At 40.4% G+C, this 26,513-nt stretch overlaps 1 protein-coding gene across 1 annotated transcript in view; it reads right to left on the bottom strand.

The window, feature by feature from the left end:
* Positions 1–982: 982 nt before the first annotated feature.
* The window catches only part of mmp17a (matrix metallopeptidase 17a), a 66,837-nt gene continuing 41,306 nt past the window's right edge, over positions 983–26,513 (bottom strand). The window contains exons 4-10 of the mRNA XM_029444018.1: positions 20,378–20,664; positions 12,718–12,894; positions 11,875–11,977; positions 10,344–10,426; positions 9,537–9,689; positions 9,062–9,319; positions 983–3,028 (exon numbers count right to left, since the gene is read on the bottom strand). Of these exons, the coding sequence (XP_029299878.1) occupies positions 2,703–3,028; positions 9,062–9,319; positions 9,537–9,689; positions 10,344–10,426; positions 11,875–11,977; positions 12,718–12,894; positions 20,378–20,664 (1,387 nt within the window). The 3' untranslated portion in view covers positions 983–2,702. The remainder of the gene's footprint in view (positions 3,029–9,061; positions 9,320–9,536; positions 9,690–10,343; positions 10,427–11,874; positions 11,978–12,717; positions 12,895–20,377; positions 20,665–26,513) is intronic.

The raw sequence follows: 26,513 nt of genomic DNA on the forward strand, positions 1-26,513 counted from the left end.
TGATAAAAATAAAAGGATTTTTGAAAAGCAAACACTTTGAATTAAATTTAAGTGTTATAATAAAAAAAATACAATTTGATAAAATGCTCATGCACTTCCCTGATTAAATACCTGTTAACAAAAACCTGCAAATTAGGTTTGGTTAAAGTAGTAATTAAAATAGGTTCTGTTGGACAAACCGCTGAAAATTGACCCACTGTGCTGCATTCGCCCCCGGGGAGCAGGTCCTCTCCCAGTGGCCGCTGAGTCACACCAGTTAATTAACACCACTGGAGTGTGTCAAGAGGAGGGAAGAAAAATTGCTGCTCTTAGTGGTGTCACACTCGGGCATGCAAGGCGTGACAAAGGGGAGATGCCGGGGGAATAACAATGGATTCATTTTTAACCTCTTAGAGTGTGCGGGCCATGTGCGGGCTAACATGATAATAAATTACAAGAATTTGAAAAAGTGTAGTGAAAAGCAGAACTACACTCTATTAAAAATAAAACACAATGGTAAATGTGTGTGTGTGCATGTTATCTTGTGATGCAAAAATAAAACAGAATAATAAACATTCAAGCCGGCCTGTCATTACAGGTTGATGCTTTTTCAAACTTATTCTACCTCAAAACGGATTGAAGTTTGGTTGTGAATATTCATCTAGTAGCCTCTTGGTTAATTTACAACCCTGGAAAAAATGCGGGTGCATTTAATCTTCTGCCAGCCAATCTGTCCATAAAGCCTCTCCACAGAGTGAGTGTGTGGTGTGATTGACATGATGTGATTTGCATTCCTGATGAACAGCAGTGACCATTACAAGAGCAAACATCAGAGAGATAGAGAGCAGCTCCCAGTTGGTCTCTGCAAGCTGTCATGTTACCTTCATCTGTCGGCAAGGCCGGGCTCCTTTTCAGCGACACTAAATAATTACACACTGACGCCCACACACAGCTGAAATACTGAATACTCCAAAAAATTATCTCCACACAAAGTCATTCATATTGTTTTATTTTTCTACAAAAATATTTTACATTAGAAAACACACCTTGAAATATACACAGTCCACTCGGTTTTGAAGAAACCATGGAACATCTCAACTCAATATATCTGTGTCTATATTTAAACTGTAGGTAAATATATCAGCAAGAATAAATCCGGTTGCTTTCCTGTGAGCTCTGCTAACGGCGTCCTTAAAAGGAGCTGGGATTGATGGGGGAAATCGTCCAGCTGTGAGGGAAAAAAAGGGTCTGAACTATAATCGTATCGAAGCAATATGGAGTCGCAATCCGTCCATATTTATTACCAAAAACACAACAAAAGTATACTGCCTCTGGTAATGGTAGGAAACGCTTCTGTAGCGGGGTTGAAAATGACAAATTCATGGATAAGCAGCAGTTCCTCAAAGAGCGTGGGAGTACAGGTAAGGGAGTTAAGCTGGGATAATAGGGTAAAGCGACACTGACAAACTTACAGGAAGTCTTTATTTGTCCTACTTCCCACAGCATAGGGTGCACCTTTCTTCTATATGTAGCAGTACTGGATGGTATTCATCTGCCTGTCGACATCCCAGCATGCCATTTATTTTCTCTTCATGCCAACATGGGGCCATTCATTTGTAAACTATCTATCTCGACTGCATTTCTGGGTACTTTTTACCTGTCGCCTAAATACATGTCGGGGTGTCAGTCACCTGTCTAACCATAGTATCTGTATCCACTATGTCATTATTTACCCTGGTTCGAGTCTTGCAGGCAGCTTTTCCTAAATACTGTGTCCCTCTCGGGATTGGTGGGCCCAAACCGCAGCCACGGTCATAACTGTAACCTTAACTGTAACCAACCTGAATTTAAGCATAACCATTTGATTGGTGGACAATGCTGATAGGCAGTAAACATCCTGGCAGGAAGGTCTACTTGCCAGGCACTTTTTAAAGCAATACTTCGACATACCCTTTTTTTCTTTCATGTCGAGAGTTAGATGAGAAGATAACATTCAATCACATATCTGAACGGTAAACATAAGGCTACAGCCAGGACCTGGTTAGCTTAGCTTAGCATAAAGACTGAAAAAAGGAAACAAAATGCTAGCCTGGCTATGTCCGAAGGTGACAAAAGTCTTTTGTTTGTTTGCTTTTTCCCTGTTTTCAGTCTCATATACTAAGCTCAACCAACCGGCTGCTAGCTGGTGCTTAATGTTCACCAGACAGACGTGAGAGGGGTGTGGATATTTCCATCTAACTCTGGGGAGAAAGAAGAATAAACCTATAACATTTCCTAAAAGGTCCAACTAAAATGAACCTATTAACATCTCAGGATACCATTCAACTGTTGAAAATATACATCCCAGGATACCATTCATTATTGCCGTAAACTAAAAAAGTAATTCTGAACAATCTCACTGAATTATCTTCCTTGTGAAGATGAGAAAGTTTAGCCATTGAAGAAGAAACTAATAGAGTTGTTAAGCACGGTACTAGCATTGTCATGGTCAGTGGATTGACGGCCACTAGATATACCCTAGTATGATTATATGATAACTGTATGTACTACCTATACGGCAAGGCGCTTTAGAAGACAATGGCATGTGAAATAAATAACTGCAAAATTAATAGCAAAAACATACCAATTGATATTTATATGAACAAGAAGTTTGTATTTCGTTCCCACTGGCCCTCCACCATAGAGTCTGTGTCAGCTCAGGAACGTTGTCCCATGCTTTGGCATCATAGCAGTTCAGAGCAGAGGGCCAGCGAGAGCGTCCAGAGAGGTGGCAGCAGCCACAGGGGAGATGGGGAGGGGCGGGCGCCTAAAGGCGAGGCGGTGTCCGAGGTGCAGGAGCACACCTCGAATCCGTTCTCTGCGTGGTCCGGTTGATGGTGCTCGTTGACTCTCGTCTCCGTGCTTTTGGGTTGCGTGTCCGGAGAGTCAGACTGCATCTCGGTGCACAGCAGCCAGTCTTTAGCGATGAGGCGGGGGTATCCTGCCTCCACCTCCATGTCGCTGCTCGGCACTCGCCAGTATTCCTTCCCCTTGAAGAAATAGGACGAGCCTTCGGAGAGCGAGAGAGGGCAGAGGGTCGGTATTAGTGTATGGTTTGAAATACAATGAAACACTAAGACAGAACATAGGGCAGAATAAAATACCAGCTTCACTTTATTTGCCTGTGAGACTGACGGAAGTGGAACAAGGATGCAATTTAAGTATTCAAATGCAGTATCGATGAAAGAAAAATGTACAACTAACACTATGGATGTTCTTTTGCTGCTTCCTATAACTTATTTTTGCTTTCCGTTATTGTTCTCATTGTAACATTTCTCTCCTCCTTTCAGCACATCTCTTAACACTCTTCTCACTCACTGTTCATGACGAGTTGTCACCAGGTCTTCTTACTTTTTCTCTCCTCCTCCCTCTATCTCATTGTTCTCTCTTTATCCTAGGCTTGTGGAAGCAGCAGATAAAGGCTTGGATGTGGCTCCATGTTCCCTGGCCCAAAGGTGTGTGTAAATGGGAAATTCCTTGTTTATATACATGCACTTTTACATGTCTTTTGATGTAATTGGGGATTTTTATTGGGACTGTCCCCTCTTTGGCTTTTGGCCTGTTCCCAAACACGCACACGCACACGCACACACACACATCAAAGAGCTTGGAGCAGGACCTCTGAAGCTGGCAAAAGCTCAGACACAACACAAACCTCTAAACACCAGACAGGAAAAAGAGCTTCCACACCCTCAGCTGGGAGAGAGGTGATGTCGCTTGCTCCCATTGAAAGTAGCCTGAAATAAGGACTCAGTACCTGCTGCTAATTAGTTGTTGTTGAGCCAGTTGTAAACACCTACAAAGTGCTTTATCAAAGCCTAATATGTACAATGAACTGGTGGAGGCATTTCTTGAAGGAGATTTGCTTGGTAAAGGCTGTCAAAACAATGCCAGTGAAAGTAAACCCTATTGTTCCCCATAGGAAAGCAATGTGTCCTCAGCATCTGACCTATTGTAATTGCTTTGGAACAGCAGGCAACCTTTCTCCATGCAGCATCATGAGACCGACTCCAGATCTAACGCCTCTCTCTAGTCAAGGGAAATGCCAGGGCCAAGCCTGTGTCTTAATGTTATTGTTCAGTCATAAAATGGAATGAATAAATTACTCCTTAAACTAAAGATTTATATCACAACATATGTCTTTTTAACCTTTTCAGGTCAAAAAGTGTATTTTTGTCATTTCTATTGATGTCTCCTCAAAGCATAAGAAGTGTAATAATGTTGGTAACTAGTGAACTCTTTAGATTGTCTTTGCTTATTAGGGAGAATGGAAAACAAGCAAATGTGCATGTGTCGCTTGGATTGCCATAACAATATGCAAAGAGCGTTTACAACCAAGCATGATGGCTCTTTTAGTTCTCAAGGACCAGAGCTATACTATGGTGATTGACAGCTAGATCAACACCAACACCAATCGATCGTGTGCAAGTTTCACATAAACGCACAGTATGTAACTTCTGCTGCTAGGGGTCTCCGAATCAAAACTATAACGATATGCAATAGATAGTGACTTATTAGAGATTTTTTCTTTTAAATCATTACTTTAAACAACCACCATTGCTGATGAAAATCTATCTGATAGAGATCATGTTCCCGGAGGAGGTAATGTATTAATGTTTTATTCACGTTATGTCATTTCATTGTAATGAAATTGCCGTAAGTAAAGTTAGCTTATGTAACGTCAACTTGCTAAATTTAGAGGAGTCCACTACCCCATTACCCAGCTAGCTAACGTTAAGTAGCAAACGGCAATAATTAATCGTGCTACATCATGGGTTAGCAACACAGACAATATTAAACAATAGAGTGGCTCGCCGTCTTCTTCCTCACTCTCTGACGCATCATCAGGGGTTTCCCATGTTTCCCCAGAAGTTACAGCAACTAGAGGGTGTTTGTGTATCATATGGATTGTCTATGTTGTCATTTTATTATACTGTTTATTGTGTACACATGACATCTATTGCACGTCTGTCTGTCCTGGGAGAGAGTAACCTCCCCGGTTGCTCTCACCCTGAGGTTTCTTCCATTAGAGTCTAAAAGCTGCCTTATTGATTAGCTTCACATTTTGTGACTCATTAAGTCTTATACTATTATCCTCCACATGCTGCACAGTGATTAAATCAAGTTACAAAAACAGGCTTTCAGTTTCTTGCTATTTAGCCAGGGACTCTAAATCTCAGTGACTTTAATTAATAAGCGTTTTAAGTTCTAACTGTGGGAAAAACATTAAAACAAAAAGACTGCAGACAAAAATTGTGTCTCTTATGTGAAATATAAAACTCCCATTTTTTAAATTAATTTTCCAGCACTGATAATCACTCCTCATAATGGGTTATGTCATGCTAATGCTACATATAATTACTCAGGGCCAGCTGTGTGAGAGCACACACACACACACACACACACACACACACACACACACACACACACACACACATAGAAACAACTATAGACATTTTATAGGAGGTAAAGGACCAGAATGCTTTTCAGGCACAGATGCACATAGTGTTTAAAAATGACTGACATGGCAGATTTAGGTGTGACATGCTCCAATAATGATCACATTCCTCCACCTCCTCTTCTAAAGCTAGCCAGGGAACGAAGAGGAGTAAAAAGAGAGGCGGGAAGCTAGGAGAAGGTAGGAACGCCCATGCATCAACACACACACTAATTGAACAATATAAAATAAATATGCATTTGCATTTAAATTGGCATGAATATCATCTTGGGCTTTCTTTAATGATTGGTCCCATTTAAATTGACTAGTTGGACATTCAAGTTGGAAATGACAAAAGACGTATCTTAAATGTGTACGTTGACGTTCAGGAATATTCTATGCATGCTTCTTGTTCTTGATTACTTCTTTTCAACGCCCTCAGTTTGTTAGAAACTTTCAACAAAGCATACATCATAGCTCTCAGACCTGATATTAATATCCAGCTGATGTGCTCTCTGTGTGACACAGATTACACAAATCATTAACATTACTGCAAATGTACAGTGGTTGATCATACTTCATTAAAGCCATAAGCCAATTTGCGGCACTTAGCGGAGAACAATACTCGTCCATCTGCGACTGACACTTCTTCTCTGATGCGTTTCAGAATTTTCACAAATCATATTCTGCAATCGGTTTAATTATATATGAACTGAAGGCAGTGTCTGTGCTGCCACAGAGAAACATTTCTCATGCGCGACCACTCGGCGACAACAGATGAGTGGGACCCTCTCAGGGAGATGGAAGTCTTGGTTGGCGGTGGTCACTGAGAGCTGCAATCAGCTCAAATACAGCAGCTGCAGCCTGTGTGAGGATGTTACTCACATTTAAGTTTAACAAACAGTTGAGGCTTAAAGTGGAGATAAGCAGAGACAACTTGGGAGCCTGATAAAACACCTGTTATTCCCAGGTAGCTACAAAGGGGTAAATGCCAAAGCTGATCGCAGCATATGGAGGAGAAAAGTGTTCAACTAGACTGCTAAAACAGTATTTTGAAATACTGCCATATGCTGATACTCTAATGAGTACTGCATTCTTTTTAAATAATCATTTTTGTGTTCATCTTAAAACAAATGATCACCTGATTTGTATGAATATATCTGGGCCACACACACACACACACACACACACACACACACACGCACACACACACACACACACACACACACACACACACACACACACACACACCAAATATCTACTGTTCCAAGCTGAAATATTTTGTCTGCAAATTAACTTACTGAATGTAGTTGCTCCTATTTTCATTGGTCAATATTTTTGTCATTTCTACATGTGGAAGTTTCAAGTCAACCTGAAGGCATGATTATCCTGTTATATATTAACTGATCTATACAATATTTAATTAATATTGTCTTAGCAAAGTTGCATATTTCCATAGAGCTGAGGGGAACGGCAGAGTCTGGTGATATTCTCTGAGGGTTCTCACATTACAAGAAGTCATTTGATCCTTTGGTAATATGCACGCTGCTCATCCTCAGCATCACAATTTATAGATCATACTAAAGTTTCGGTCCCTCTGGACCTTCGTCAAGAGTTAAGCGAGCACAAAGCAAGCATGCAGCTCCCGTGAAATACAAAAGGGTCCTTAATTATTAAACTTTATTTATTTAATTTATACACTAATAGTGTCTTCGAGGCCTCCTACACATTGATGCCGCCCTATTTCCGGCAGAGTTATAGGCTTTCCTTCACTTCACAAAGGCCTGAACATCTTCCACCGTTTGTCTTCGTTGTTCCACCAGTCAACGCCTCAGTAAAGTTCACCTGAACCTTCACCTCACTTGAACTTGTCAGCTCAGCGCTGCCCTCTTGTGTGACATCCCATAAACTACAGTTACTCAGACGCAATGCAATTGACACTCAATAACATTGTAAAAATGAACTAAATGAAAACACATACAAATGAATTAACTTCAAATATTGACTTTTGTCTTAACAGATACTTTTCAAACACACCTGCTTCTGAAATAGTTGGATGTTTGAATATCTCCTTTGAAAGAAAATCCATTGTTAATATAAAAATATTGATTCACGCCACTTTAAACCTGGCAAATACATTTCTGCATGGGTAAATGATCCTTCGTGCTACATTGAGTGCACAAGTAAAATTGTATTACGGGATGTTTACACAATTCGAGTCAAATCAAATAGGAGGAAATGCATATTACAGACTCACTCTGCTAAGAAAGAAAAGTACAACTACACAAACATAAAATGCAGATATGTTACTAGTTTGAAAAGCTCAAACTATTCACTATGTGCATATTTCCTCCCTGATAAGAGGGCTGGCTGAGGAGATAGATGACTACAGAGAGGTGAGTGAGGCAGACAGTGTGAGTGACTGATGCACTGAAGCCAGAGGGTAATCTGTAAAATGCAAGGATGCCCAAAAGGGGGTAACACGGTCATTTTTTCTGTCATTGGCATCAGTTTTTCTCTGTTGCCATTCAGGTCAAGCTGACTGACTGCTCACCTGCTCAAATGCTAACTTTGGAGCGGGATAAGGCAGAGAGGATGGATCTGTAGAATCAGGATTGACCGGAAGACATCGATTGCCTCGACGTTAATGCAGATGGAACCTTCTGTTAGACTTCCTGCTTATATCAGGTGTTTTTGACTGACTCCACTGAGCTCACAGCTCCAGAATGGATTAATAAGTGGAGACCAGGCTTGTGGATTCATAACAGCCAACACGGCTCTCCACTGTGTTTGCTGTGTAAAGGTCAAGGCTGTTGTTGGCTAGCTGAGATGCCAGATTCACACCCTCTTTCTGGTAGACTGACTCAGTGTCTGTAATCTAAAAAGTTTTGTCTGGAAACTTGTTCCCAAAAGGCGAAAGTACGGCCATACATTGTCCATAACCACCGCTCACTTTTTATGGGTCACTGGTTATTTTTTATTGTGTATTTTTTGTAGACTTTTTGTTTGGCTGTGTGTGTGTGTGTGTGTGTGTGTGTGTGCGTGTGCGTGCGTGCGTGCGTGCGTGTGTGTGTGTGTGCAGTTAGTGTATGGTGTCTTGCATGATAAAACACTTTATTGATGCGGTTATTTATTAAGAATGATGAAAATGACAAAATATTTTTTGCTGCAGTATGAATATAAATATCTATGCTTAGATAAGAAAAGCTAATTATTGTTTGTAGCCTTTAGAAGTGAAGGTGCCAGCTAATGCTGCGGGCCCAAGCAACGTCCCTGTAGTACATCAACAGTTTTATTAACTGCAATTTCTGAACACAATTAGTTGTCTCCAACTCCAAGTTAAGATTGTTTGAGTGACAACATTTTTTTCCTAACTTTCACAGTTCCCTTTAGAGCCACATTAAGACTTTATAAACCTTTGTTCTCATTTTGAGTGGTTTTCCAAAGACGGGGGAAATTTCTATTTGTGGTTGTGTTTAAAACTGTTGTAACTACTTGAGTAGAGAGCATGAAAATCTTTATTTTAAAACTCTGTTGGGCGTTCAGTGCTGTTCTTTTACTGAATCCATTCATGGATTTCCCACCCAGCTTTTATAGTCTACTCACCATCAGACCACCTCATGATGTCATCCAGTTGTGGCGGCAGCCCCTTCCAAAGCAAACTGTCTTTAGGGTAGCCCGGGTCCATACGTCTCAGGTGGTCATCGTAGCGCCAGTAGTGGTTGTCCTTGAAGAAGTAGGTTTTGTCGTTGTGTAGCCAAACAAAGGCTGCATCTACTCCTTCCGAGGGCAGGCCAAAGTCACTGATGGGACGAGGGTAGCCCTCCTCCACGTTATTGTCTTTAAATACCCAGTACTTCAGACCTAAAGTGGGTGGACACAGAGGTCACGATTAAAAGGAGGAATACCACCTTTATAAGTTGGAATGTATCCACCGAATCACTACAGACACATTTAAAATAAATCAATGTCAAATGTTTAATGATATGGAGCAGCAAGAAGGCACATTCATGCCTAGTCAGTCAACTAAGGCCACACAGATATATGCAAGAGGAAGTTGAAATCCGATAGCGATATTTACCTTTGAAAAATACTATTTTGTGGTCCCCAGGCCTCTCATACACAGCATCCACACTGTCCAGATTGGGTGGGAGGCCCCTCCAGAACCGATGTATCTGAGCCGGGCGAAGAGACACCAGGTGCTTCTCTCTTGTTAGTCGCCAGAAGTACTTCCCTATAATAGACGGGAACATGTTAGAGCTTGGACCTTCTTCAGGCTATCCTGTGGGAGTCTATTACAAGAAAAGCTATGTTTCGATAAGACATGGTGCGCTGTGTTTGCAGTATATTACAGATTCCTACCCCTCCTTCACATCCACAGGGTTAACAGATGAACCAAAGCTCCAACAATGACCATTAAAAGTGATTTAAAGCAGTTGTGCTTCAGAGGAGAGGTTTAACTAATTAGCGAGAAGGGGAACCTTAGCCAATACACATAATGTATGGCTCTGTTTTAGGAAATCATTTTCATTACATTTAACATGTTTTGGATAATAAAAGCTCTCATACCACGCTGGCCAATATGCCAAAAAGATCAATTTCAAGCTCAGCAGATAACAAGTATACAGCAAAACATCCTGGGCCCTAAAGCAGCCTTTTGTTTAGCCTGCAGAATATATGATGGTGTATGAGCCTGTGATAAGGGCCCTGGGAGCCACACATGACTGGGCTTTCTATTGATCACTGGAGCCACGACTCTGTCCAGCTCCTGTCCCTTAGTCTTCCACTTTATCTCCTCTTAATTCTCCATCTCTCTTACTGTCGCTATCTATTTATCTGTCTGTCCTTCGGTTTCTCTTATCCGCTTTCTCCTTTTAGGCTCGAATACCTTTGAAAAAGAAGGCCTCCCCTCGTATTTGGGCCACGGCATCAAAGTGACTTGTGCATCTGTCTGGGGCATCTCGTGTCAGCCTGAGAGAGGAAAGTTGAAGGAAAGAAAACAAGGAAGACATTACTTTCAAATTCATATTCTGAACAACGATGTTTGAGGTTATATACACAGCTCCCTATTTTGATGTAAAACATAAAACAACCTCGCTTAAGATATGTAGCTCAGTTCAGTTCAGTGATTTGCATTCAAAATAACAACTATGGGATAATTGCACCCACTGAGATTCTGAATGTGTGCATGCATGTCCATGTGTTTCCTTCAATTAATTAGGCTAAACATTAGGGTGAAATGCTATCACGCTGACACGGTGAGGTCGCACAGTGCATTTATCCTCTGGGATAATAAGTGATTTAAAGCACTGACGTGGTTGGCCTGCCAATGATGAAGCCATTAGCATCACAGGGGTGCCACTGTGAGTGGGAGTCTGCCAGCCTTCACATTATCAACAAAGATCTCTATTCAGAGCTCTATTAACACGACACCGCTGCCTAGTGGTCAACGTTTGTGACCCTTGTCAGGCATAATCCAGCTTTTCCACGCATCATGACCAGATAATAAAGAGGGCAGAGGAAGCAGCTGGTAGCAGGGAGTGAAAGAGGGTTTTATACGTTTAGCTTTAGAACTGCTGCATAGTCTTTGCGTGAGTGCGTGCATGGAGGACAGCAGGCATTGGCTGTTGTTGTCAGTGTAGTTTGAAACAAAGTTTCACTCCTTATGCAAGGTGCCCTCTCTTGATCTGAAGAGAGCATCAGAGTACAGTTAACTCACTTGCAAAGCAGCCAGCATCTGTTTATTCTTGATAATAATGAACATATAAAAATCTATAAGGTTAGTACTGTGGCAAGTTGACAAAATTACAAGGGTATTGTTGTTCCGTGCATAAATGTTTTAAAAATGTATTGAGCTGCATATTCTTTTCGTCAGCCACGGTCCCACAAATATAAAGATAATACTAATAAACGTTTCCCGGTGGGAAGGAGAGATTCTGTAGTACAGTGACCAGGCTCCTGAATGTGCAAAACATATTTGACATAGCAGACGAGAGAGTCTTGAACTGAATCCAGGTCATCACTCAAAAGTCACCTATAGTTCATGTGCTGTGAAGTCTGACTGTCTGACCTACTTCTGCACATTTAAGGATGTCTGTCCAAGGCTTTGGTCCAGAGTGAGATATCTTTAAAACTAACAAATATTATAATTAACATTTGTATTTATATTAATGGTCCTTAGCTGATGATTCCTAATGTTTTTGATGAACCCACCACCTTTCGTAGAGCCTTTGTTTCGAGCCACCTTCACCTCAAGTTGTCAATTGGACCCATTAAAAAATGGTCCACTGACGATTGTCCCTTGTGCGATCTTTCCTGCATCATCCACCTGTCAATATCCACCATTGATATTTATACTCCATCGGATTTTTGATGGATGTTCGACAACCAGGATAGTTGGACACAGATCTTCTACTTACAGGAGAGTGGATCTGTTTTCGGGAAGGTCCAGCAGGACAGGAGGTTCAGCCGTCTGGGAGGGGTTGCCTGGTCGGTTTGTGTGAGACACCGAGTCTCTGACACCTAGGGAGGATATGATTAAATAAACATTCAAAAGACAAGGCAGTTAAATCACATTGGGCTCTGCAAACTTGAGTGTAGTATTAATTCCCCTATTCTTTGTCATTCCAAATAAACAATTACTCTATAAAAAAAACTAAAATGAATCAACAGACTCTTCTCTCTAAAGCATCATGTTTTATTGGAGAGGACTTGAAATGAGTGATTTAGACCATTAAACTCATCTGGAAAATGAAAACTGAGTATGGTAATTTTCTCATAGTCTTCTATACAACCTGTTTGCAACCAGTGGAGTCCTCCTATGCTGGCATTCAGAGAGAATGCACGTTTAAGACACTTCCGCATTGGCTTCCCTTTTCAGAACCGGAGGTTGCCGATTGATTATTATGCATTGATTTTATTGCACCATGGTGAAATAAAAAGCATGAAATGCTTACTCTCAGTTTTGTCTCAGTGTCTGAGCTCTTTTCTTATTTAATTAATCTCCCTCCTTCACAGTCCTGGCCTTCAGCATTCTTTTGTGCACTTTATTCTTGTCTTCATGGTCATTAGTCTCTCACCCGCACACACTGCTACTCTCTATATCAGTCAATGGTGTGATAAGGTCATATGCCATAAAGAGGTCCAATTAACTCAATCCGTGTTTTCATTAATCAATAACCTTGCTCCACAGAGCAATTGCTCTTTCCTCTCTCCGTCCCAAACACACACGCACAGAGCAGTGGATGGATGTTCCCTTTTACCGTAGAGCTGCCAGACGCGGACCTTGTCTTCATAGGGTAGGTCGTATTTCAGAGGGTCTCCTACGGGACCCTGGTAGTACGGCCTCATGATGGACTCTATGGCTGAGGTGTGGACCAGGCCGATGGCGTGACCGAACTCATGGACCGCAACCGCAAACAGATCCATCCCATGAGTGTCTGAAGGAGACAAGGAGAGAGAGCGAGAGAGAGAGAGAGAGAGAGAGAGAGAGAGAGAGAGAGAGAGAGAGAGAGAGAGAGAAATAATCATCAGGGTTTGTTTTTTTTACAATTTGTTATGTACAACTTATATCGATATGTGGGACTCCTCAGCTGCTCAAAATGGAAAAAAGGTAAAACTGTTGTTTAAAAGGTGATGGAGTGCCTTACATTAGGAGTTTACGTCATCTTTATTGTATTATTGTTTGTGCTGTTTTCTATGCGTTTCCCTGTGCAGCTATATGTAAATGTAAATACTATGGTATGTTGCATTAGTCGATTTGTTCCAAAAATAAACATTAAATAAATGTTTGTGTCATGTACCTGCACTTGCAACGTTGCATATTTGAACCTGCAACTAGAATAAAATAGGAGAACACACACTCCTCCAATCGAATTTTCCCCTGCCCGCTTTTAAACTGGAGTTATTTAGGTGAGTGGTCAATTCAATCAAAGACGCAGCCACAGAATGCCGCACACAGCTTATTTTCATTCCCTACAATCGTTGCCGTCCAGTGTAGTTTACTTAATTACTTAACAAGAAAATTGCACACTCAAAATCTAAGATGCAGCTCCTCTTTCCTCGCTCTCAAGATTTCAAAATGAATCGGCAGTGAGAGGGACACAACAGACAGAGAAGCAAGAGAAGCAAATATTCTTAAAGGAGGCATAATGAGATGATGATAATAAGGTTGTTCTCAATACACCAGACAGTATTAGTCATTTATAATAATAATAATAATAATAATAATAATAATAATAATAATAATAATAATAATAATAATAATAATAATACATTTTATTTAGAGGCGCCTTTCAGGACACCCAAGGTCGCCAACGATACTATATCAGCTTACCGAGATCACTTTGCTGCTAACAGTTTGTGACTTTTGTAGAACCAATATAGCCCCAATTTGTATGTTTATCCCTTTCATGAGTGAACTCCATAGGTTGCAAGTTAAGAGGCATGGCAAACAGCTCTGGTGGCTGTGAGTGCTGTAAGGCATGTGGTGTAGTGAGATAACTATGGTAATACTGCCTGAGCCTCTGGGCTGCCAATCAAAACCTGAGTGCGGAAAGACACCTAAAGAGGCTGCAGGCTATTAAAGCACATTTCCCTCGATGTTCAACTAAAAAAGAAAAAGGCAAAGCCTCCAAAAACTCCTTGTCTGGCTCTGCTAAGCAAGACAAAACCTGGGGTTTAGAGATTTAGATTTGGAAAAATGTGAGTGCTAGCGTGTCGAGCCAAGCTATCTTAGAGTTCCTTGGTGGTTCGGCTGAAGTCTGCATTCAGTTAACCTCATGTTGGCCTCAGCTTGGGAACATCTCAGTGCTGTGCTCTGTCAAAAGACAAAAGGACAATTGGAGACATGCACTTGTAACACCTGGGATATTGGGAAGCCAAATGCCAACTCTAATCTACAGGAGCACATGGCGCAGAGAGGGAAGGTGGATGAAAGGACGGATCGAGGGGGAGAGAACAGGGATTCAGAACAAAGTAGGTACCATGTCATCGTATTTTCAGTCCATCTGAGGTTGACAGAAAAAAATCCTAATGCCTGCGGACAAAGTCAGAGCAGAGAGATTTGAGGGGATGTACGAGACTCATTGAGTTACTCCTTTGTGGCAGTAAGACAGAGAGCAGGAAAGAGAGAGAGAAAGCGAGGTTCAGAGTAGACAGACAGAAGCAATATGATATTACTGCAGTAACATAAATCCAACTAACTGACAACTAACACAGTAAATACAATACATTCAGGGGTACCTCCACCTTGGACATAGCAGTATCCAGAATGCTACAAACATGGCCTGCAGCACTTAGTTAAAGTTTAATAAGGACGGTGTACCATACGGTGGCAGATGGAAAGAAGCAGCACAACTAGCCGAGGGCTATCCTTCTCATTTGAGGTGAATCCCTGTGGTATTACCCTTGAATTACCTTGTGCTACTCAATAATCAATACTTCTATCAGGATATATGAGATAAATAATAGTTTTTTACAAAGTTTAAAGCATGGAAAAAAAGATGTTAAAAGTGATGGGATGACACATATTCACTGCATTTGTTCACGTAGGTGAAATAACAGACACAAGAGGAGAGATGGCAGCTTCAACCTGAGAAACCAATTGATTCTAAGAGTTTAACATAGTGCAAATGGCCGAGAATAAACATTAAGGGGTCTCACTTTTAATGTAAGAGTTGTTCAAGCAGAAGGACTTCTGTAGCGGTTGATCGTTTTCCGTGAGAGTATTTCACGAGCTCCCTAAAATTCTATTCTGGTAATATCTGCAGCCACAGTTGACCCACATATCTCCTTCCTACATTTTTACCCTTCGAGTGAGGTTGCCATTACACATATATACTAGATTATTGGAAAGTACAACAAAGGCTGAAATTTATTCCATGCTCCAGCACAGCTCAGACCCTGAACCTCGAACTCACTCGCTGAAACTCAAACGGGAATATCATATTGATATGATAAGAGGAATGGACTTGAATCTTTGGAAATATAGGAAAAAGCTGTCCAGAGAAATGAAAATTACACCTCAGCAGTTTGAAATATTTATCATTTGAAATCTAGGCATCAAACAGTGAAACTAAAATTAAGGTCACATTCTTGAACTCTCATTCATATGTTATGGAGTTTTCAAATGACCTCGCTCATATTTTCGGCATCCCTGTACTGTAATCTTTAGTTATCTGCTAGTACATAGGCAGATAATTGGCGATAATATCCCTCATGGCAATGCATTGGTCAAACTTTGTTATTAAATATAAATGTTCCTTTTCAGTTAGTTTATGTGTGTTAGAGACATTACCCCTCTATGTGATGTTGGCCTGGCCAAGGAAAAGTGGATACACAGAGCTATTAAGTCATGTCAAAAATGTATTGAGAGGAATGGAAGTCTGCATAGACTCCTTTTTTAAATATTTAGTGTGTTAAATATGGCAAGTTGGCAGCTCTTTAAGCTGCTATAATTATAATTAATACATTTTTAGTTTGCAACAATGAGCAACATGAGGCACAACTGGCTCAACCCCATCAATGGGTAAATGCCGAGGAAGAAAAAAGGATGCAAACTGTTGCTTTTCCTGATCAGCAGACTCTGAAACATGCCTGTAAGGTACAGCATGGTCTCAATAAGAGAAATGCTAAACCACATGAAATGAAGAAGAAATAATTATTTTTAGTATTTAGCATTAATAAACTGTTCTTCATGGTCTAGTAATATACAAGTAACCGGAATTCCCCAAAACTGTCTCAGTATGAAATTACAACTGGAGCGGGTTAAATCATCTCTTGAAGAGGTGCTATAATAAATATTTTAATATTAAAGGAGCCCTGTGGCGTTTTCTCATGAACGATCAAAAGTTATGTTTCCATCGTGTTGAGTGTTTCTCAACAAAAACATATTGAATGCATCCTTGATGTCTAACACAAGTGTTGGAAGCATTTCATTCCTCATGAAACATTTGCAAAGGTGATTCATAACCATCATCTGTCGAATAGTGTGACTTCATTGGAAGAAATAGTTTTGGGTACCGTTTACTGTTTTGCTTCACTTTCGCAGCTCTTTCAGCACACTGAGAAACAATAATTTAACTAAATGGAGATGGTAAATGGACTGCTTTTATATAGCGCTTTTCCAATTTTTACGATCCCTCACATGTCATTCACCCATTCACACACATTCATACAGAGTAAGAGGCTACCATACAGGTAGTGATAAACATTCACACACATTCACACACCTTGCATATGCTGACTGCAGAGTCGGAGATCGAACCACGACCACTCTACCTCCTGTGCCACGGCCGCCCGAGAGTGAATATTGGACTTACATTCATCAGGTGGTGAAAAACAGGACTTTGAAAGAATGCTGACAGTGCTCTGTGTTTGCTGGATGTGTAAATAGACAACCGTTTCCTAACATGTTCCTAACATGTTCGCCATATCAACTTTCATAATATAATATCAAAGTTGTAAAAGTTATAAAGTCAAAGTTGTGTTTACATCTTAGTCTTGACTTCCCCCCACAGGCACAAAATAGTCAGTCAATGCAGGTTTAAGAAACAAAAAACGGCTAATTGAAGTATACTGTAATAGAATAGGCTGCACTCAGATTCAGTAGAACTACAACTCAGAGTGCTAAAAGTGCATTCTTAGTGATGTGAAATGGCTACATTTCATGCTGAAACATTTGAATACCGCATTTCTTTCCAGTAGCTTGGGTAGCTATTATCCTTTCTTGAAATTGTAGTTAGCAAGCACCTTGGCCTAAAGGTATGTCCCAAATTGCTAAAGGTGTTTAAGTAGACAAAGATCGCAACGGCGAAACTTTCAAGGGGATCAATATCTTGTTTTTATACCGTACAAATGATGTTGTCTCTAGTATACTATGTTTATTTAAAATCACATAAACCTTCATTTTAAATCAATGGCAGCAGTATACAGTGGCAGGATTGTATTTATTGGCATCAATTGGCCATAAGAAACAGAGGGCTTGAGTGCTATTACAGAGAGCAGCCGGAGAGAAAGAGGCACACTCCTGATTTATAAATGAACAGCTCTGATGCGTTTTATTTGATGTACATTTTGCCTTTCATCGCGTAGAATGAAAGAAGTCACCTTGAAAAGAACATTTACCCCGTATCTTTTCACTCTCGCTCCCAGTGAAGGCTCTGTTTTTAACATGGTGGTTGTTCTCCATCTGACAATCCCATCCCACAATTTCACTAGAATTGATTTTGGGGAGAGAAATGAATTTGGGTCAAGACAAGAACCCACCTCTGACCCCTCCCCTCCTTCACTGTCCTGCTCCCATTAACCAACACCCCAGATGATTCTGTAAACTACTACAGCATCCTGCCAGCTTCTCTTGCCTCTGATGCGAACTGCTGTGAGGTCTAATTGGAGCAGATTGAGCGGCTGTAACATATGGCTCACAGCTTTACTCGGGCTAAAGCAAAGAATAGAAATGAACATAGGTCCTGGCTGCATCATAGACCAGCTGGTACAGTCAGTGTCATCTACACCCCCGCTACAAGCTTTAAGCTCCACATCTGGGGAGTAAGACAGCATAATGAGCCTGTCACCCCCCAAGGAGCTTATCTTTCAGACTTGTTTTAGTCACAATCATGAGAGGAGAATGTACCATAAAGGGATTGAGTCTCATCCATTTAAAATCAAGCAATCATCATGGCACTGCACACATAAGCATAGTTTTCCTTAGAAACTGAAGAAATAAGTGCTTTATCTGCATGGGATTTCACTAAGCGAATAACATAGACTGTATAAAAGAAGTGGACGTAGCCATCGTGACATCACTCATTGATTTGTGTACTACTGTTTTGAAGCCTTGAGTTTGACATTTTGGCCATTGGCCTATCACCATCTTTGCTTTTGGAACCACAAGTGACACAAGAGGGTAGAACTTAGTACAACCAAACACAGATGAAGATATTTTTAGGCAACCAGAATGTTAAAATGAACTTTTATGAACTGAAAGCACACGGGTAAAAGGGTCAGAGTTGCAAGACAAAAACATGGACAACACCTAAACCGGACAACACCGTGGTAGCGAGTTGTCAATCATAAGGTAGCTACGCCCAAAATCATACGCTTGTCATTCTTCTAATTTATTCCAATTGTTACCATAATTTACAAAATAAACATCATGGTGTATTAAAGAAGACTTTGAGACCTTATGTTTACTATACAATTGGACCTCTTTTTGCAAACAGTGCCACCCCCTGCTGGCCATTAGAAAGAATGCAGGTTTTACTTTTCAGACCCGGAGGTTGCCCCTTTGTGATTACTGAGTGATTACCAGTGGTGGAATCAGATCCTTTATATAAAGGAAAAGTTTGACACGGTAAATATGAAGCTACAGTCAGTATCTGACTAATTTAGCTTAGCCCTGGAAATGGGTAAACAGCACAAAAAACTGTGTGTCCACAAGCCTGCATAGCTCATCACTGTATCATTGTGTCCAGACCACTCTTTTATTAATTATCATTGAAGGAGCTGTTATTTGACATCTCAGATTATAGTGCTACTTCGAGGTCTGGTAGAGACATATTCCTTTCAGCTTTCATTGCCATTAATCAAAGAAAACATTTTGTTGTCAGATAGAAATTGTTTGACATAGATGTAACATTGAAGTGGATATCAGTATCAATATCAGTAAACAGTCAATTTAAATTTTAAATTTAAATCTAAAAAGGTGCAATGTGTAATTCTGAGCCACGTGCTCCAAATCAGTTCATTAGAACAGACTGCTGAAACTCTGAGAGTCGGTGTAAATAACACAGCTATTTTATAATCTTCATGTGGGGCTTAGATATCCGTTTGTTTACTGTGGCACTGAGGGCTGTACGGTTTGTGTATCGTTACGGTTTGATAGTTTGTTTGTTGGCTTGGATCTGGGCGGCAGAGACGAGCGAAACAAATCCGGCTCGGAGATGCCTGGCGAAAATCTCAGCACCGGATGTAACAGCGGGCTGAAGGAGAGCTGGGTCTGACCTGAGTAGCGGCAGCAACGGAAATTTGACGATCCGGCGGGGAGTTGGCTAAATCAGTGCTATCTGCTCACTGCTAACGGAAGACCTGTCTGTCTGCCGTCTCTCTCGCACGCTCTACTCCCGGTGGAGCAGCCTCCCGGCAGCGGTGGGGACAAACCGATGCTGCAAGTCGTTTTCTCGTTTCTGCCACTTTGGATTTAATCAAAACAAACGTGCAGGGATCATGGATTTAATGTTGAGTCTGCCCGAGTCAGGCAGCTGTACGTCTTCTCTTTCTGACCGGAGCTATAGTTACTCACATCTTAGACATCTCTGCAACACAATACACAGGCATCTTTGACATAACATCAACACCGTTACCTCTTCTCACTCTGTTGATAATGTTAGTTAATTGTTTTAATATTTTAAGTTTAAAATCTGGCATATCTTACACATTGAACCTTTAATTGCTAAAAAAAAACTAGAATTCATGGGTGGCAGAGGCCCATTAGAGTAGTTTGTGTTTATGGTAGTTGGAGGAAATGAAAGGACGCCTTTTATGCCTCCTAATAAGCTTGTGATTACAACCACCACTGCAGTCACTACTCTGAGTCTGGAAGCATTGTATGTTACATTCATAGTTCTAACAAATGAAATATTAATTACAGAATCTGGAGCATGAACAAAGGGTAGAAGCACAGCTTGGCTCCAAAATGCAGTCAGCGTTCTAGTGTTAGATATTGAAGTCTTGGTGAGGATAGAGGTCAGAAGTTCGAAACAGTCTTCTGGGCTACGCTTTTTCATTTTCTCCCAGTTTCCTAGACACCGACTGTTTCTCCTCATTGTATAGTACACTGGGAGTCTCTAAGAAATGCTTTGGTGAGAAATTATATATAATATAATACATGCTTATTTGGGGCTAAGAAGCAAAGATCCTCACCTGGAGATCTGAAGGTCCAGGCCTCGTCGTCATCAAAGTGTGTATCCCCAGCTGTGAACCTCTCCCCGGGGAAAAATGCGTGTGCCACGGTGCCCCCCGGCCCGTCAAAGGGATATCCATCGTTGTGGTCGGCCTTGGTGAAGTCGATTTGAATGTCTGCATCACTGCCGGCCACCTCGTGGAAGTTTAGTGGTGCGATGTCACTCCAGACCTTCAGGGCGTAGTACATGAGGGCTCGAACAGTGTCCCTGCCCAGTAAGGCAGAGTCCTTAGGGAAGGTCCTCACTCTGAGAGAAAGGGAGAGAGGGAATATTTTACATAAGAGAAGAAATAAAGACTAAAAAGGGATTATTAGGAGCCAAATTTTCTTTTAGGTATGTTGTGTTTACTTTTCATGAAACACTAACTCACCGACGCAGCTTTTAACTGGAATAAAGTGTTCCTTTTAGATTTCTCTTGTGTTTCGAGGGAATACAAGTCAAATACAATATATTAAAGCAATGTACTGTACATCTTGGTTAATGTCATAAATGTCTATAGATAGACACACATCAGTAGACCAAATATCAACTCTTCATCCACGCCAGAGCCAAGGCAGGAAACAAATCTCTGTGGCCTTTTCATTGCCTCAATACAATCATTAATTTAATGTCATATAAACGTAGACTCAGTCGCAGATAGCTGTTTTAACACTGCTTTGATGTACCTAACTTTTTGGTGCTAAATTACTGATTTTCATAGGTGTGCCTATGACACAACGGGTATCAACAATTAAAAAATAAAACTATTACACCCCAGCATTCTCAGTATCTTTACAGATTGCTCTTTAGGTGGGAAGCAAAGTGTTGCACGTCTCAAACACAGGGGTCATTCCATCCTAACAAATCACAATTAACAGCTGCCAACCTGACTTAACCACTTTTGTCAACATGCCCTATTTAGTGGACAAGCCTGCCTATGTCTGACAAAACGATGCTCGATGTGACTTCAAGGACTACCGACATGATAAATAAATAAAGGACAGCTATCTAACGATGTTGTGAGCTGTGTTTAGACCTCTTCCAAAGTTTGTCCACCCATCTTAAATGCTTTACCCCGGTGATCTGCCAAGGTGTTTCATAGCAAAGGATATCAAAGTGTATTTTACTGATAACTGTCAAAACAACCTTTGCCACCTGCGTCATTTCAGACCTTTCATCCCCAGATGAACCAAAGCAGCAGGTGTTCCAACGACTGCGCTTGTAGCTGAGGATGACCGGACCTTTACTGTCAAAGTCAAACTTCTGAACTACTGCCAGCGGAGCTCAGCAATTTCTCTTTAATATTTTAAATCACTTCACAAGGCGTGCTATACAAGTAAGCAAGTTCTGTCTTGTTTCATCTTTGTGTCAGTCAGCATCTTTCAGCACATTGTTTTGGTTTTCCTGCATCTCTAAAAACCCACTGTACAAAACCTGCCCAGCACCAAACGACAGACAGGCAAAGGTACGACTAGCTGGTGAACATAGTGGAACCTTCAGTTGCCGAAGACACAGATATTTCCCTCAGGAGTTGGTGGAAAACAAAATTGAGCTAAAAGGAGAGTTAATATTGGATTTACATTTACCAGGTGGACAAAAACATATGAATTATAATTTTTTGAAAAAAGGTTATAATTTCAATAAGCACGAAAGAGTAGTTCTATGAACAATATGTTGTGATTCAGAATATGAATGTATAAAAACAGTAATGGAGAGGAACATAATGGGCTGTTTATTATAAAGAGGAAACTGTCGCATCACATCTTTGCAATAAAATCCATTCAAGGTCATCTTGGTAGCTTGCTAGCATCTATAGTTTCATTCAGCCTCCATTAGACAATATTTTCTCCTCCTGTCTGCTCCTCTTTGTCTTCAACACTTAAGCCGCCTGTTCTGCTGTTACCGCAATGTCTTTAACACACCCACTGATGCGAATGAGCTCATTAGTGCAGCTAATTAATGTATTAATTAGCAAATATGTCTATGTCAACATGTTGTCACAAAACACATGGGTGGTATTAGCAACGTTAGCTTAAAGCAATACGCTGGTAGTGGTTTGAAAAGGAGTTCTTCCTCATTAAGATGAAAATGTATGCAGCTAGCCACTTTAAAATCAAATCAGATCTGCTATTATGTCAGGAGACCTGAGGTGTGCAGTATGTAGGATTTTTTTCTTGTGTTGACCCACACAGTCCACTTATTCATACTGCCTGAGTGTCTGAACCCTCGTTGCAAACCACAAGGTAGCCAAGGTCACAACAAATGGCTCAAGCTCCACAGACAATTCACCTGCTTATTAGTCTTAATTCAGACGGACGAGGGTGGGCGATTATGTACGTCTGTGTGTTTGTGTATGTGTGTGTTTGGGAGAATGTTAATAAGAGAGAAAGATGGAGAGTCAGAGTGCAAGGTTTTGTCACTGTGTGAGTATGTATGTGCATCCATTATGTGTGGCAGCTTGTGAGTGTGTGTATTTAATTATAGTTAGGTCCGCCAAGGTCAAAACATTCCTGCCCTGCATTTCAGATGAACTGCGGAGCTCCGGGGAACTGCTTGTGTTTACATAAGAAGCTCTATAGATGCATAGAAAATGAAACAGATGTCATATCCCTGCTTTGTCTCCTGGTTAACCTCACGGAGCATGGCTGGGATCTTGTGAGTTGTCAATTTTACACCTTGATTTTATTGATTATGTTTTAATCAAGCGACCAACTGCAGTAAGATCTGATGTTTATTGAACAGTTATGCCCTCAGGTCCACAACATTATAGTCTTTTTTATTTTCTAGTGTTCCTCCTGTCAAGGAAAAACTACTTTATATATCATATGTATTATTTTACCTGACATAGTAAACAACAATATTTTCAGTGAGTAATTGAATTGAATGTGGTGAACTAATATGTCATGACTGGATATGGATATTCTTGACCAATACAAATCAAGACTAAGATGAAATACTCACTAAATTAACTATTAATTGAGAAACTACATTTCCTTTACGGACATTTACTGTATGGCGAATGTCAAAATCCCTGTTAAAAGTCTAACTGCAACATCTATCCAATGCATCCTTTCAACCATGGTGTTTTATTTATTCATAAGTTTGACATATGAGGAAATATGCGTATTTGTTAACTGCCTTCCAGGAATCTCCTCTAGTTGCCTGGCAACATCACTGTTGATTAAAACACCCCAGGAAGTCAATGTACGCGGATAAAAAGTTGTTGTACCGTTTAAACAAACAAGAGAATGCTGGTAGACAGAGTTTGTCTTGTAAAAGCATTTTTCTATAGTGCTGTGCGCCTGCCGTGCGCTCCTCCCACTGTGCTTTTCTTCCTTCCTGTTTTGATGACGGTGGATGTGGTAGGAACAGTATGACAATTGTAATTGCAGACGAAAGGTTGCTATTCTAAGGTCACTCCATTATTGAAGTACTAATCAGTCTTTTCTTTTCCTCTCCTCATTTAATAGCACAGTGACAGCTTGAAGTCTGCTTGAATGAATTTGTTTCTTCTTTGTATTGTTTTCTGCGCTCAGCTCTAAGAGAATAAACTTGTGGCTGATCAAAGTCAATAGCTGTGTGATCACGGCGTGAATGTTTATTTTCCTCAAATTTCATGGCCGTGACTGATGAGCAGTTAGAAAGTGATAAGCACATGAGCCAGCAGAGTTAGGGGGGAAAAAGTGCAGATGTAAGAGTTTTTGGCTGAAGCATAAAGCAGGAGTCATCACTGGCTCAGTGGCTGAGGGCTGTTTAGCAGCAGCAGAGCTTCGGAGTGTGCATCATTGACTCACAAATAAATATCTGAGAACGGAGCGTACTGTGAGACGTTTCCACATCAATCAAATATAATACCGCCATAAAGAACTGCTTACATCAAAGCTCACCCTGACATTACTGAGCAGGCAGTCCTGCACAGACTGTGAATCTTTCGCTATGGTGCTTAACTGATAAACAGAGGATGGAAGAGGAGGAAAAGCATGAGGAAGAAAAAGAGGAAAGAAAAAAGGGCATTGTTACAGACCTGATGGGGATGAAGGAGGGATGAGAGTATTTATGCATTAAAAGAAAAATCTCAATAAATATGAACTATTAACTATGTACTTGATTATTAAAACAACATCATTTAATATTTGTAATCTTGCTGAATGGTTCAGTCCTGGAGTTGGATTCAAAACTTTTTACTGGACTATCTAAGAAATGTATGAAAGAAGTCAAGTCACATATAATGAGGTCTGTAAATGTCAAAAACACAGTCGCAACATTAATCTGGGTTTGAACTCACATTGATGCAGAAATAAGCACCTATTCTTGACTTGATACTGAAATCAGGGTTTTTGCAAACACCGTGCCAACAGAGGTAATCATAGTGTGGGTAATAACATGTTTCTAGATTTAAAAGTAATAAACTACTTTATTGCAGGGTATGTTTGTTTCTGGGGATTTATTGAAGGTGTTAGTCTTAATTTCCCTGGTCTGAAAAGATAATCTTCAATTCACCAAGTTGTAAGAAAAGGAAAGCTATTAAATGGATAAAAACACAGGTGTTGGAGACTAATATTGTCTTTAAATAAATAAGACAAGGGCAATGTTTTGCAATGCATTTGTGTAATGCATTCGGGCAAATTAACACAACCTACTCATATATCCCCTACAAAAAAAACAACAACATGTTGCTAAGGGAGAACGGGCCTTAAATGCACATAGATATGAAAATAATAATAATACACAATACAATATACCCTTTTGGCTACATTTCTATTGCGCTGAAACAGAGTGAGATGGAATTCCCAATAGTCAAGATAATGGATGTGATGACATGACTATCAATGGGTATAACTACATTACGTTAACCTCATAAACCTTCTAGATATCATGGAAATGAAATGGCCGTGGGGAGTTGCGATCTGTGACTGTGTGCCTACACAACGCTTTACATTTTATCTGACAAATTGCTATCTATGAAACCCTCCTTACAAGGTCTAAAGCCAAACTAAGTTATAAATATGTAATGAGGAGAGAAATGTGTTTTGCCATTACAGATTCTATTACATAATATTATCTCTGAGGAATCCGGGTTGGTAAAAATGTGAGGGGAAACTACAGTCCAATTACAATATGTTGCTTTTTTGTATTGAGGTACGGCTTCAAACACACCTGTAGAAAATGTATAAAGGCTGTTGACTGTTGTCCAAGTGCCCTCTTGTGGCAAATTGCATAACCTAATCTGTGCAGTCAGTGAAGAATAGGCGTAGGCAGAACAAGCTCAAAGTGCACTTCACTGCATCCAAATGGTGCGAGTTGTGTGTGCCTCTGACAAACCTTGAGGAAAACCAATTTCAGACAGAACGAGAAATCTATTGAGCTTTCCGTGGCATATTGGCTGATTTTATAAATGCAGTTTTACAAAAGCCGAGCATCTACTCATCGTGTGTCTGGCTTATGCTAATGCTAGTCTAGCTGACTTGGACAATTAAAAAAGGAGCCATATAGGCAGTCAGTATAATTTGGTTCTTGTGTGTATTTGTAACTATATTAACTTCACTGTTTAGGCTTACGAAGCATATGTGCGAGATCAACATGATATTTTTAATATTAGTAATAACCTATTTAAGTTATGTGCATCTGCTTACTTAAATTCTTATTATATTTGGCACCTTTGTATTTGTTCTAGCTATAGACCACACATCCTTCAACTTGACACCTGTAATCCTCAGTGGTTGCAAATAGTAGTGTTAAGATAAATCCAGTTTACCGTATCTGAGTGCTCTGAATGACACCCAAAGGTCAACATCAGTACTATACAGTCCTAAGTGCCTTGTACCGATTCAATATTATAGGACATAGAATCTAGGTCTAGGTCTCCTGAGTAATTTAACTGACAAAAGTGAGCACAAGTCAGTATTTCAACTGTTGCAGATTAATACAAATGTCCTTTGCGTGGCATTGACAGTACAGGGACCTTGGAGGTGAATAAAAACACAGGATACAATAGAAGGCAAACGGTGTAACACCCTGTACAAAGCGTGCACTGGAAGTTTTAGAGTGTGTGAAGATTTTCCACCTCAGAAATGAATTAATATTATAGTAAATATCTATCTGATAAGTACCATACA

Source organism: Cottoperca gobio, chromosome 12 (assembly GCF_900634415.1).
Source record: "Cottoperca gobio chromosome 12, fCotGob3.1, whole genome shotgun sequence".
NCBI classification, from domain to species: Eukaryota; Metazoa; Chordata; class Actinopteri; order Perciformes; family Bovichtidae; genus Cottoperca; species Cottoperca gobio.